Below are 12,965 nucleotides of genomic sequence, written 5' to 3'. Positions count from 1 at the left end.
GGGGTTTCTACTCCCTGTGTCCAGTGCCCCTGAGGACAACATATTTTCTCACCTTCTCAGCATTCCCTCCTTCATCCCTCTACTGCTCCAGCCATGTCTATTCCAGCTTCTCTAAATACCAAGGGAAATGTCCCGAGGCCAAATCACTCCATCTGAAGCCTAGAAAAACATGGGGTCTCCGCTTTTTTCCAGGAGAAACCATAGATACTAAAGGCCTTAGGATGTAAGACCTTAATTTATTTGGTTGGGTGGCTGGGGCTGATTGGAGGAGAGGGGTGGAAGGAAGCCAGAAAGGACAGTTGTCCTGGTGACCACTCTCTGGAGCAGCCAGGTAGGGCCTAACCAGTGCCAACTTTCCTCTTGAGATTAGGAGGGGAGTCCCAGGAGTGCAAGGAGGCAGGGTCCCTGTGAACATTGCTGTGAGCATTTTTATGAGGAAGTAAGGGATGAGGAAGCTGTCAGGGCCTAGGAATCGCCCTGAGCTGACACTGCCTCATTTTCTGCCCGTGTGCCTGACTTTATGTGGGTCACTAACTCCAAGTGGGTTAGTGAGGGGCTTAAACAGTGCCTGACAGTCTGTGTAGCTTGTTTAAAATAATGGACTAATCAAGGCTGGGAAAACTGAAAGAGTAACAAGAGACTATCCTGGCAATCGAAGATGAGTTGACTCTAGTTAAGGGTGGGAGCGTTACATCACCAATGACAGTAATGAAATCCCTGGGTCCACGGTGGGCCGAATATGTCCAGCTGGACTGCTGCTTTCTGATGGGGATGGGAACTCCAGGACGCTGGCGGTCGCTGCTATTGTCACATGGCTTTCCTTCTGCCAGGGAGTCATTGTTTCTGTCCTCCTCTGAACAGGTGTTGGACTGGATTGAAAACCACGGTGAGGCCTTTCTCAGCAAACACACCGGGGTGGGGAAGTCGCTGCATCGAGCCCGGGCCCTGCAGAAGAGGCACGATGACTTCGAAGAGGTGGCTCAGGTGAGAAGCTGTGTGTGGTTGTGTGTGTGTGGGTGTGTGGGTGTGTGTGGGTGTGTGTGTGTGTGTGTGTGTGTGTGTGTGTGTGTGTGTGTGTAGTTGGGTGAGGGAGGCCAGGGCTACGGTTTTGGTATTTGCTGAGGCACATCGCGTTTAGGGCCCAGTCAGGGCTGCCTTCCTGCCTGATGCAAGGAGACACTTGTCTGCTCTTGGATCACTAGGTACATGATAGACCCTTAGTTTCGGGTCTTCAGAGAAAATCTTCCTGCCAACAGGATCTGTAAATGACTTGTCCCCAAGGTGGTGACGGCAGAAGGAACTGACATTGGGAACATCGACAGCCCAGAACTACTGCTTATGGTTATCACCACAAGCAAGTGGGAGCTGGAAATCAGCCTTAGGTCTGCTTGCAGAACTGTGTGTCCTCCAGGATCGGGAGGAAGAGATGGCACCTGCTTCTGCAAGGCTGACTGTGCCCAGAGAATATGGCATAATATTTTGTCTTTTAGCTGAGCTGTACACCTGATCCCAAAAGGGCATTTTTATCTAATTACACAAAGATGCCGTGAGAGGCCTTGACCATTTGGCTTCATGGTGGAGGGATAGAAGAGGGTTTTTGGTTCTGAGCCTGAAGCCCCTCAATTTTATCCTAACTCTCTTATATTTCTCTCTATATATATTTATATATATCTCTTATATTTGTTTCTTTTGGGGAGTTCTTCCATGGGTCCTGAGCATCTTCATCTTCAAGATGAAATACTACTCTAGGGGCACCTGGGTGGCTCAGTGGGTTAAGCCACTGCCTTCGGCTCAGGTCATGATCTCAGGGTCCTGGGATCGAGTCCCGCATCAGGCTCTCTGCTCGGCAGGGAGCCTGCTTCCCTCTCTCTCTCTCTCTCTGCCTGCCTCTCTGTCTACTTGTGATCTCTCTCTGTCAAATAAATAAATAAAATCTTTAAAAAAAAAAAGAAAAAGAAATACTACTCTATCCATTTATCTTGTCAGACATGATCAGTTGCAGTAGGAAATAAGACCTAAAAATGAAGCAGGGAAGGGGCATCTGTCAGGGAATCAGTATGGGACAAAGGGGAGGATGACAGAGCTAGCATTTACCACAGCTGTAACCAGGCCCAGCTACCATCCTACCATGTGGGCAGTCCTCATGGTGGGTGTCATCCTGGGGGTCGTGCAGAGTGCCAGCCCCCATGCCTGGAGGCTAGCAGCCTCAGACAAAACTGTGGGTGAGCCATGGATGCCAAAGGTGAGCCCCTGCCAAGAACCAAAGGGATCTGCTGGAGGACAGGAGAGTAGTGGGAGAAAACCACATCTCTAAGGAAGCTCCAAGTGTGTTCTGGAATGTGAGAGGCCTGGCAGGTGCCAGAAAGACTGAGTCACTAGTGACCTCAAGCTGGGAATACAGATGGATTAGACCCAACCCATGCAATAAAGAAAGCCTCATATAGAATCTTTGTGCACAGTTGGTGGGAATGTAAAGTGATGGAGTCACTGTATGGCATTTCCTCAAAAAATTAAACATAGACTTACCATATGATTCAGCAATCCTGATTCTACATATATACTCAGAAAAATTAAAGGCTGGGATGTGAAAAGATTCTTGTATACCCATGTTCAGAGCAGCATTATTCACAATAGCGAAAAGGTGGGGGTAACCCAAGTGACCAGATGAAATTATGCTATGTGAAATAAGTCAGTCTTGAAAGGACAAATAGGAGTCCATTTATATGAAGTACCCAGAGTAGTCATATTCATAGAGACAGAAAGAATGATGGTTGCTAGGGGCTGGGGCAAGGGAGGGAATAGAGAGTGATTATTTAATGGATCCAGAGTTTCAACTTTATAAGATAAAGAGTTCTGGAGATGGATGCTGGTCGTGGTGGCACAACAGTGTGAATTTATTTAATGCCACTGAACTTAAAATGTTTTACATTATGTATATTCTTTTTTTTTTAATTTTTTTATTTTATCAGCATAACAGTATTCATTATTTTTGCACCACACCCAGTGCTCCATGCAATCTGTGCCCTCTACAATACCCGCCACCTGGTGCCCCCAACCTCCCACCCCTTCAAAATTCTCAGATCGTTTTTCAGAGTCCATAGTCTCTCATGGTTCACCTCCCCTTCCAATTTCCCTCAACTCCCTTCTCCTCTCCATCTCCCCTTGTCCTCCATGCTATTTGTTATGCTCCACAAATAAGTGAAACCATATGATAATTGACTCTCTCTGCTTGACTTATTTCACTCAGCATAATCTCTTCCAGTCCCGTCCATGTTGCTACAAAACTTGGGTATTCATCCTTTCTTTCTTTCTTTTTTTCTTTTTTTTTTTTTTTTACAGCTTTATAAACATATATTTTTATCCCCAGGGGTACAGGTCTGCGAATCGCCAGGTTTACACACTTCACAACACTCACCATAGCACATACCCTCCCCAATATCCATAACCCCACCCCCTCTCCCAACCCCCTCCCCCCATCAACCCTCAGTTTGTTTTGTGAGATTAAGAGTCACTTATGGTTTGTCTCCCTCCCAATCCCATCTTGTTTCATTTACTCTTCTCCTACCCCCTCAACCCCCCATGTTGGATCTCCTCTCCCTCATATCAGGGAGATCATATGATAGTTGTCTTTCTCCGATTGACTTATTTCGCTAAGCATGATACCCTCTAGTTCCATCCACGTCGTCGCAAATGGCAAGATTTCATTTCTTTTGATGGCTGCATAGTATTCCATTGTGTATATATACCACATCTTCTTTATCCATTCATCTGTTGATGGACATCTAGGTTCTTTCCATAGTTTGGCTATTGTAGACATTGCTGCTATAAACATTCGGGTGCATGTGCCCCTTCGGATCACTATGTTTGTATCTTTAGGGTAAATACCCAGCAGTGCAATTGCAGGGTCATAGGGTAGTTCTATTTTCAACATTTTGGAGAACCTCCATGCTGTTTTCCAGAGTGGTTGCACCAGCTTGCATTCCCACCAACAGTGTAGGAGGGTTCCCCTTTCTCCGCATCCTCGCCAGCATCTGTCATTTCCTGACTTGTTAATTTTAGCCATTCTGACTGGTGTGAGGTGATATCTCATGGTGGTTTTGATTTGTATTTCCCTGATGCCGAGTGATATGGAGCACTTTTTCATGTGTCTGTTGGCCATCTGGATGTCTTCTTTGCAGAAATGTCTGTTCATGTCCTCTGCCCATTTCTTGATTGGATTCTTTGTTCTTTGGGTGTTGAGTTTGCTAAGTTCTTTATAGATTTTGGACACTAGCCCTTTATCTGATATGTCGTTTGCAAATATCTTCTCCCATTCTGTCAGTTGTCTTCTGGTTTTGTTAACTGTTTCCTTTGCTGTGCAAAAGCTTTTGATCTTGATAAAATCCCAATAGTTCATTTTTGCCCTTGCTTCCCTTGCCTTTGGTGATGTTCCTAGGAAGATGTTGCTGCGGCTGACGTCGAAGAGGTTGCTGCCTGTGTTCTCCTCGAGGATGTTGATGGATTCCTTTCTCACATTGAGATCCTTCATCCATTTTGAGTCTATTTTCGTGTGTGGTGTAAGGAAATGATCCAATTTCATTTTTCTGCATGTGGCTGTCCAATTTTCCCAACACCATTTATTGAAGAGGCTGTCTTTGTTCCATTGGACATTCTTTCCTGCTTTGTCGAAGATGAGTTGACCATAGAGTTGAGGGTCCATTTCTGGGCTCTCTATTCTGTTCCATTGATCTATGTGTCTGTTTTTGTGCCAGTACCATGCTGTCTTGATGACGACAGCTTTGTAATAGAGCTTGAAGTCCGGAATTGTGATGCCACCAACTTTGGCTTTCTTTTTCAATATTCCTTTGGCTATTTGAGGTCTTTTCTGGTTCCATATAAATTTTAGGATTATTTGTTCCATTTCTTTGAAAAAAGTGGATGTTACTTTGATAGGAATTGCATTAAATGTGTAGATTGCTTTAGGTAGCATAGACATTTTCACAATATTTATTCTTCCAATCCAGGAGCATGGAACATTTTTCCATTTCTTTGTGTCTTCCTCAATTTCTTTCATGAGTACTTTATAGTTTTCTGAGTATAGATTCTTAGTCTCTTTGGTTAGGTTTATTCCTAGGTATCTTATAGTTTTGGGTGCAATTGTAAATGGGATGGACTCCTTAATTTCTCTTTCTTCTGTCTTGTTGTTGGTGTAGAGAAATGCAACTGATTTCTGTGCATTGATTTTATATCCTGACACTTTACTGAATTCCTGTACAAGTTCTAGCAGTTTTGGAGTGGAGTCTTTTGGGTTTTCCACATAGAGTATCATATCATCTGCGAAGAGTGATAGTTTGACTTCTTCTTTGCCGATTTGGATGCCTTTAATTTCCTTTTGTTGTCTGATTGCTGAGGCTAGGACTTCTAGTACTATGTTGAATAGCAGTGGTGATAACGGACATCCCTGCCGTGTTCCTGACCTTAGCGGAAAAGCTTTCAGTTTTTCTCCATTGAGAATGATATTTGCGGTGGGTTTTTCATAGATGGCTTTGATAATATTGAGGTATGTGCCGTCTATCCCTACACTTTGAAGAGTTTTGATCAGGAAGGGATGCTGTACTTTGTCAAATGCTTTTTCAGCATCTATGGAGAGTATCATATGGTTCTTGTTCTTTCTTTTATTAATGTGTTGTATCACATTGATTGATTTGCGGATGTTGAACCAGCCTTGCAGCCCTGGAATAAATCCCACTTGGTCGTGGTGAATAATCCTTTTAATGTACTGTTGAATCCTATTGGCTAGTATTTTGGCGAGAATTTTTGCATCTGTGTTCATCAAGGATATTGGTCTGTAGTTCTCTTTTTTGTTGGGATCCTTGTCTGGTTTTGGGATCAAGGTGATGCTGGCCTCATAAAATGAGTTTGGAAGTTTTCCTTCTATTTCTATTTTTTGGAACAGTTTCAGGAGAATAGGAATTAGTTCTTCTTTAAATGTTTGGTAGAATTCCCCCGGGAAGCCGTCTGGCCCTGGGCTTTTGTTTGTTTGGAGATTTTTGATGACTGTTTCAATCTCCTTACTGGTTATGGGTCTGTTCAGGCTTTCTATTTCTTCCTGGTTCAGTTGTGGTAGTTTATATGTCTCTAGGAATGCATCCATTTCTTCCAGATTGTCAAATTTGTTGGCGTAGAGTTGCTCATAGTATGTTCTTATAATTGTCTGTATTTCTTTGGTGTTCGTTGTGATCTCTCCTCTTTCATTCATGATTTTATTTATTTGGGTCCTTTCTCTTTTCTTTTTGATAAGTCTGGCCAGGGGTTTATCAATCTTATTAATTCTTTCAAAGAACCAGCTCCTAGTTTCGTTGATTTGTTCTATTGTTTTTTTGGTTTCTACTTCATTGATTTCTGCTCTGATCTTTATGATTTCTCTTCTCCTGCTGGGTTTAGGGTTTCTTTCTTGTTCTTTCTCCAGCTCCTTTAGGTGTAGGGTTAGGTTGTGTACCTGAGATCTTTCTTGTTTCTTGAGAAAGGCTTGTACCGCTATATATTTCCCTCTCAGGACTGCCTTTGTTGTGTCCCACAAATTCTGAACCGTTGTGTTTTCATTATCATTTGTTTCCATAAATTTTTTCAATTCTTCTTTAATTTCCTGGTTGACCCATTCATTCTTTAGAAGGATGCTGTTTAGTCTCCATGTATTTGGGTTCTTTTCAAATTTCCTCTTGTGATTGAGTTCTAGCTTTAGAGCATTGTGGTCTGAAAATATGCAGGGAATGATCCCAATCTTTTGATACCGGTTGAGACTTGATTTAGGACCAAGAATGTGATCTATTCTGGAGAATGTTCCATGTGCACTAGAGAAGAATGTGTATTCTGTTGCTTTGGGATGAAATGTTCTGAATATATCTGTGATGTCCATCTGGTCCAGTGTGTCATTTAAGGCCTTGGTTTCCTTGTTGATCTTTTGCTTGGATGATCTGTCCATTTCAGTGAGGGGAGTGTTAAAATCCCCTACTATTATTGTATTCTTGTCGATGTGTTTCTTTGATTTTGTTATTAATTGGTTTATATAGTTGGCTGCTCCCACGTTAGGGGCATAGATATTTAAAATTGTTAGATCTTCTTGTTGGACAGTTCCTTTGAGTATGATATAGTGTCCTTCCTCATTTCTTATTATAGTCTTTGGCTTAAAATCTAATTGATCTGCTATAAGGATTGCCACTCCTGCTTTCTTCTGATGTCCATTAGCATGGTAAATTCTTTTCCATCCCCTCACTTTAAACCTGGAGGTGTCTTCGGGTTTAAGATGAGTTTCTTGTAGGCAACATATAGATGGGTTTTGTTTTTTTATCCATTCTGATACCCTGTGTCTTTTGATTGGGGCATTTAGCCCATTAACATTCAGGGTAAGTATTGAGAGATATGAATTTATTGCCATTGTATTGCCTGTAAGGTGACTGTTATTGTATATTGTCTCTGTTTCTTTCTGATCTACTACTTTGAGGGTCTCTCTTTGCTTAGAGGACCCCTTTCAATATTTCCTGTAGAGCTGGTTTGGTATTTGCAAATTCTTTCAGTTTTTGTTTGTCCTGGAAGCTTTTAATCTCTCCTTCTATTTTCAATGATAGCCTAGCTGGATATAGTATTCTTGGCTGCATGTTTTTCTCATTTAGTACTCTGAATATATCATGCCAGCTCTTTCTGGCCTGCCAGGTCTCTGTAGATAAGTCTGCTGCCAATCTAATATTTTTACCATTGTACGTTACAGACTTCTTTTCCCGGGCTGCTTTCAGGATCTTTTCTTTGTCACTAAGACTTGTCAATTTTACTATTAGGTGACGGGGTGTGGACCTATTCTTATTGATTTTGAGGGGGGTTCTCTGAACCTCCTGGATTTTGATGCTTGTTCCCTTTGCCATATTGGGGAAATTCTCTCCAATAATTCTCTCCAATATACCTTCTGCTTCCCTCTCTGTTTCCTCTTCTTCTGGAATCCCTATTATTCTAATGTTGTTTCGTCTTATGGTGTCACTTATCTCTCGAATTCTCCCCTCGTGGTCCAGTAGCTGTTTGTCCCTCTTTTGCTCAGCTTCTTTATTCTCTGTCATTTGGTCTTCTATATCGCTAATTCTTTCTTCTGCCTCATTTATCCTAGCAGTGAGAGCCTCCATTTTTGATTGCACCTCATTAATAGCTTTTTTGATTTCAACTTGGTTAGATTTTAGTTCTTTTATTTCTCCAGAAAGGGCTTTTATATCTCCTGAGAGGGTTGCTTTAGTATCTTCCATGCCTTTTTCAAGCCCGGCTAGAACCTTGAGAATCATCATTCTGAACTCTATATCTGATATATTACCAATGTCTGTATTGATTAGGTCCCTACCCTTTGGTACTGCCTCTTGTTCTTTTTTTTTTTGTTGTGAAATTTTCCGCCTTGTCATTTTGTCCAGATAAGAGTTTATGAAGGAGCAAGTAAAATACTAAAAGGGTGGCAACAACCCCAGGAAAATATGCTTTAGCCAAATCAGAATAGATCCCGAATTGTGAGGGGGGAGAAAGGGGATAAAAAGGGGTTCAGAAAGAAAGAAAGAAAAAAAAAAGAAACTATTAAAAAAAAGAAAGCCGATAAAGAAAAAATATAAAAAGAGGAAAAAAATATATATATTAGATAAACTATTTAAAAAACGTTAAAAAAAGAAAACGGTAAAAGTTAAAAAAAATTCAGCAGAAGAAGAGAAAAAGAAAAAAAAATTGAAAAAGAAAAAAAATTAAATTAACTGCAAGGCTAAAAAATCATGGGGAGAAAGCCATGAGTTCCGTGCTTTGCTTTCTTCTCCTCTGGAATTCCGCCGCTCTCCTTGGTAGGTGAACTTGGTCCTGGCTGGGTTTTCCATTGATCTTCTGGGGGAGGGGCCTGTTGTAGTGATTCTCAAGCGTCTTTGCCCCAGGCGGAGTTGCACCGCCCTTACCCGGGGGGCCGCGCTGAGTAATCTGCTCTGGTTTGCTGGGTTTGCTTTCGGGAGCTTTTGTTCCCTGAGTGCTTTCCGTAGAGTTCCGGAGGACGGGAATAAAGATGGCGGCCTCCCGGTCTCCGGCCCGGAGGAGCCAAGAGCCCGGGGCCCCACTCCTCAGTGCGCCCTCAGAGAACAGCGCCCAATGACTCTCGTCACCCTGCCTCCGGCCGCGCTCCGAGCTGACCGAGCCTGTGACCGGTTCAAGGCAACCCCGAGCTGAGAGTCACTCCTCGGCTCTGTCTCTGTAGCTGGCTTCCCCGTTCTAATACCGGTAAGCTCTGCGACACTCAGACACCCCCGATCCTTCTGCGACCCTGCGGGACCTGAGGCCGCGCTGACCCCGCCTGGGCTTCCAGTTAAGCCTCTGGAGTGATGTCCCTCAGCGGAACAGACTTTTAAAAGTCCTGATTTTGCTCCGTTGCTCCGCCGCTCGCCGGGAGCCGGCCCCTCCCCCCGCGGTCTATCTTCCCGTCGCTTTGGATTCACTTCTCCGCCAGTCCTACCTTGCAGAAAGTGGTTGATTTTCTGTTTCTGGAATTGCTGTTCTTCTTCTCTTCAATCTCCCGTTGGATTTGTAGGTGTTTGCAATCTTTAGATAAGCTATTTAGCTGATCTCCCGCTACCCGAAGTAGTCTCAGCCTGCTACTTCTCCGCCATCTTGACTCCTCCCCCCCTGTTTCCACATTATGTATATTCTGCTACCACCACAAGAACAAAAGAAAAACAAGCCGCATCCCTACAAAGACCTTCAGCAGAATGGGCTGGATCACACCCATGTCATATAGACAGGGGCCATATAGGCCTCTGGATACAGCACAGACCCAAAATATCTGAGTGTCCAGACATTCTGGGTGCTTCTGCTATCTGTCAGGGGACAAAGGGTGGGACAGGGCCACATGGACTCCCTTTCTGCTGAGAGTGGGGTTGTGGTGTCTGGGGCAGTCTATTGGGATGGAGCCATCCCACAGCTGTGATGTTCTTGCCCCTTGGCTTTCCTGTGACTCAGCCCTTCCTCGCTCAGAAAGGATATCCCACAGCCCTGAGCCAGCCAGCACCCCCTCTCCCTCTTCCTGCTGCAGCCTCAGAGGCAATGCCAACCTTGGTTATCGGCCCTTGAGGGCACTGTTGTTTTGTGTGTTGTTACAACCCAGGAAGCCTGGCTGCCCCCCGGACTCTAACCTGCCTTCTCCCAACTGCTCCCCTACCTTCTTACTGGTGCCTCATAAGCCTTTCACATGGGACAGTGCCTTCCAATCAATAGCAGAGACATACTCACTTAAATTCATATTAAAGAAAGAATGGACACATTTTTGAGAGCCTGTGTTTCCATTATATATTTGTCCACCAGTCCTGAGTGGTGGATAGTATTAGCCTTGTTTTATAGAAGATGAATACTAAAGCTCAGAAAATTCTTCAGTGTTGCCATACCATCTGGCTTGTCAGGAGCTCTGCTAGGATTCAAGCTCAGGTGTGTCTGACCACAGAGTCATGTTTTTACCCTAACTTCATGCTGCCCTTCCTTAGTGAAGTATGGGACCTGAGTGTAAAATTCATTTCAAAGTGCCAGTTGGCTCATGAAGAGTACAGAACAAAGAGCAAGAGTGGGGGGTGTGGAGAGGAGATGCTGCTGTGGCCATTCCGTTTGACATACAACTTTTCCCAGGCTCTGCCAGTGAGTAATGTCTTGCTATAATCCACATCTCCCTGTCCCTGCTTTCAGGGAAGATGGTGTCTTTCTTAGGAGAGAGAGTTCTATTTTCAAAGTTTTCCCTCTGGAAAGGGGACAGATATGGACAACAGAGGGCTCACATAAGTAAGGGGCCATGAAGTTGCCGTATTGCCCTGTAAGTCAGTCTTTAGAGATGAATCTCATAGTCTAGTAATAAGTCCTGTTTTGTTTTCTCATCCCTACTCTGGGGAAGGGAGTGGAGCTGCCTAGCATCCTGGAATTGGTAGTCCACATTGGAAAACCAATGTGATTGCGGCAAAGGCAGATGGATTGGCAGCAGCCTCAGATCTGCTTTGTTCTGTGCAAAGTGATCATCACGCTCAAGTGGTGGGAAAGGAGATGATCCAGGAAGGAAAGGGTATGCTCTCTCTCTCTTCTGTTCTCAATCAAGTGAGGGCCACTGGGAGGGGAGGAGTAGATTTAATCAGGATTAGACAATTCTTGAGTCAGAGATCAATGCTATAGAGCCCAAGCAGGGATTCTCTTGTTGCTTGTCGGTTGGGGTTGCTGGTTAAGAGATCTAGTCAGGAAGGACATCACAAATGGTGAGGAGTACAGGGCTGGGGGTTCACTCATAGCCAGTCCTACAGAGGGTCATGATTCAGTGAAGGAATCTCTTTTAATGTCATGATTTTATGGTTCCATAACCTGAGGCTGATTGATATGAGAAGAAAATCCTGAGCACCCGTTCTCTATATTCAAGTTAAAAGAATTGTCTTGAATCAAAGCAGGAAGGGAGTTGTAGCACCTGTTGTACCCCTGGGATGCTGCCCTTCTACAGGGAAGAGCAAGTCCTCCAATGCACAGGGAGATGCCCGAGGGCAATGTGAACTCCTGGAACAAATACGCCTCTGCCTCTCCTTACACGAGATCATGTAAAGACATTTAAGACAATAGTAGGAATATCAATTATATCTGAGAAGAATTAATGTGGTAAACCATGACCTTACATTTTGTGTTTATTAGCTCTTGAACCCATTTTAAACAAATGCACCCATCATTTGGGGGAAACGAAGCATTTATGGTCCTCACTTCATCCTGCAGATGGCACCCTTTGAATAGGCTCCCTGGAAGGGGAGCTAAAAGGGAAGGGAGCTCCTCCCCCCACCACCCCCTCGGGTACTTACTGCTGCCAGGGGAGGCTCCTGACAGGCAGGTGGGAGAGTCTGGGGCCACGTGTGCACGAGGGGGTCTGCCTCTATAAATATTTCTAGTCCACGCTACTGAGATTCTCTGTGCTCAGATAGAAGACCTGGGCCCTAGTGGGAACCCTTCTGGTCCTGGTAGACACTTTATGTAAGTTGCCTATAAACTCATCACATGACTCAGGCTATAGAGTTCATCAGATTTCCAAAGACACTTATTATATTTTTTTAAAAGATTTTTATTTATTTATTTGAGAACGAGACAGTGAGAGAGAGCATGAGAGGGCTGAAGGTCAGAGGGAGAAGCAGACTCCCCGTGGAGCTGGGAGCCCGATGAGGGACATGATCCCGAGAGTCTGGGATCACTACTTGAGCTGAAGGCAGTCGCCCATCCAATTGAGCCACCCAGGTGCCTGAAAAGACACTTATTATATTTTTATATATATTTATGTTGCATGGTAGTCATTATCAGGAGTATAAACAAGCATAAGCTAGAGTTGCTGCCCGTCATAGTGTGACTGTAAGGGGATACATGTGTCCACATGTGCCCAGAGGGAGTATGGGCTATGGTACTGTTATTTTGTCCTGAGATATTTGCTATTACTCAGAAGGAAAGTACTCAAGTGCCTGTAGTTTAGATAGCAGCTGTGTGGGCTCTGTGAGTGGTCTGCTTTATGACCTCATTATCTGGGATGCCAGACTTTCTGTAAGCTAGCTTAGTAAAAAATTAGCGATCATTTGCACTCAAATATATATTATCTAAAATCTCAAAGCACCAAATCACATTTAAAGCTAAGCTTATTAAATAGCTTTTGTGTAACATTTTTAAAAGAACAGACCATTTAAAGGAAGATTTAAAGAAATATAAATTTATATATATATATATATATATATGCACAATTAAGCACTTCATTCAACAATCTCTGGTTAGTTGTTTGTCTGACTCTTGCCTTTTTCTCAAACTTGGATAGAAAACACTTAAAAAATCATTCTGAGTCTTGGGGTCACAATAGGCAAAATGGAAGGGAAGCATTTTAGGAGACCTATCAGTGACCTTACCTGTTAAAGATCTTCAAGGTGTAATCAGCTAACTTACTAGAGCTC

The 12,965-nt window shown here is 43.6% G+C and overlaps 1 protein-coding gene across 25 annotated transcripts in view; it reads left to right on the top strand.

Annotated features, from left to right (window-relative positions):
- Positions 1-12,965, top strand: part of KALRN (kalirin RhoGEF kinase) — a 675,882-nt gene that overhangs the window by 312,043 nt on the left and 350,874 nt on the right. For all 25 annotated transcript variants that reach the window (XM_047734954.1, XM_047734936.1, XM_047734961.1 and 22 more), the window contains exon 10: positions 862-984. In XM_047734954.1, coding sequence (XP_047590910.1) covers positions 862-984 — 123 coding nt within the window. The remainder of the gene's footprint in view (positions 1-861; positions 985-12,965) is intronic.

This window comes from Lutra lutra, chromosome 1 (assembly GCF_902655055.1).
Source record: "Lutra lutra chromosome 1, mLutLut1.2, whole genome shotgun sequence".
Classification (NCBI taxonomy): Eukaryota; Metazoa; Chordata; class Mammalia; order Carnivora; family Mustelidae; genus Lutra; species Lutra lutra.
The sequence above is the reverse complement of the archived record's forward strand: the minus strand, read 5'-3'. Positions and strand labels throughout refer to the sequence as shown.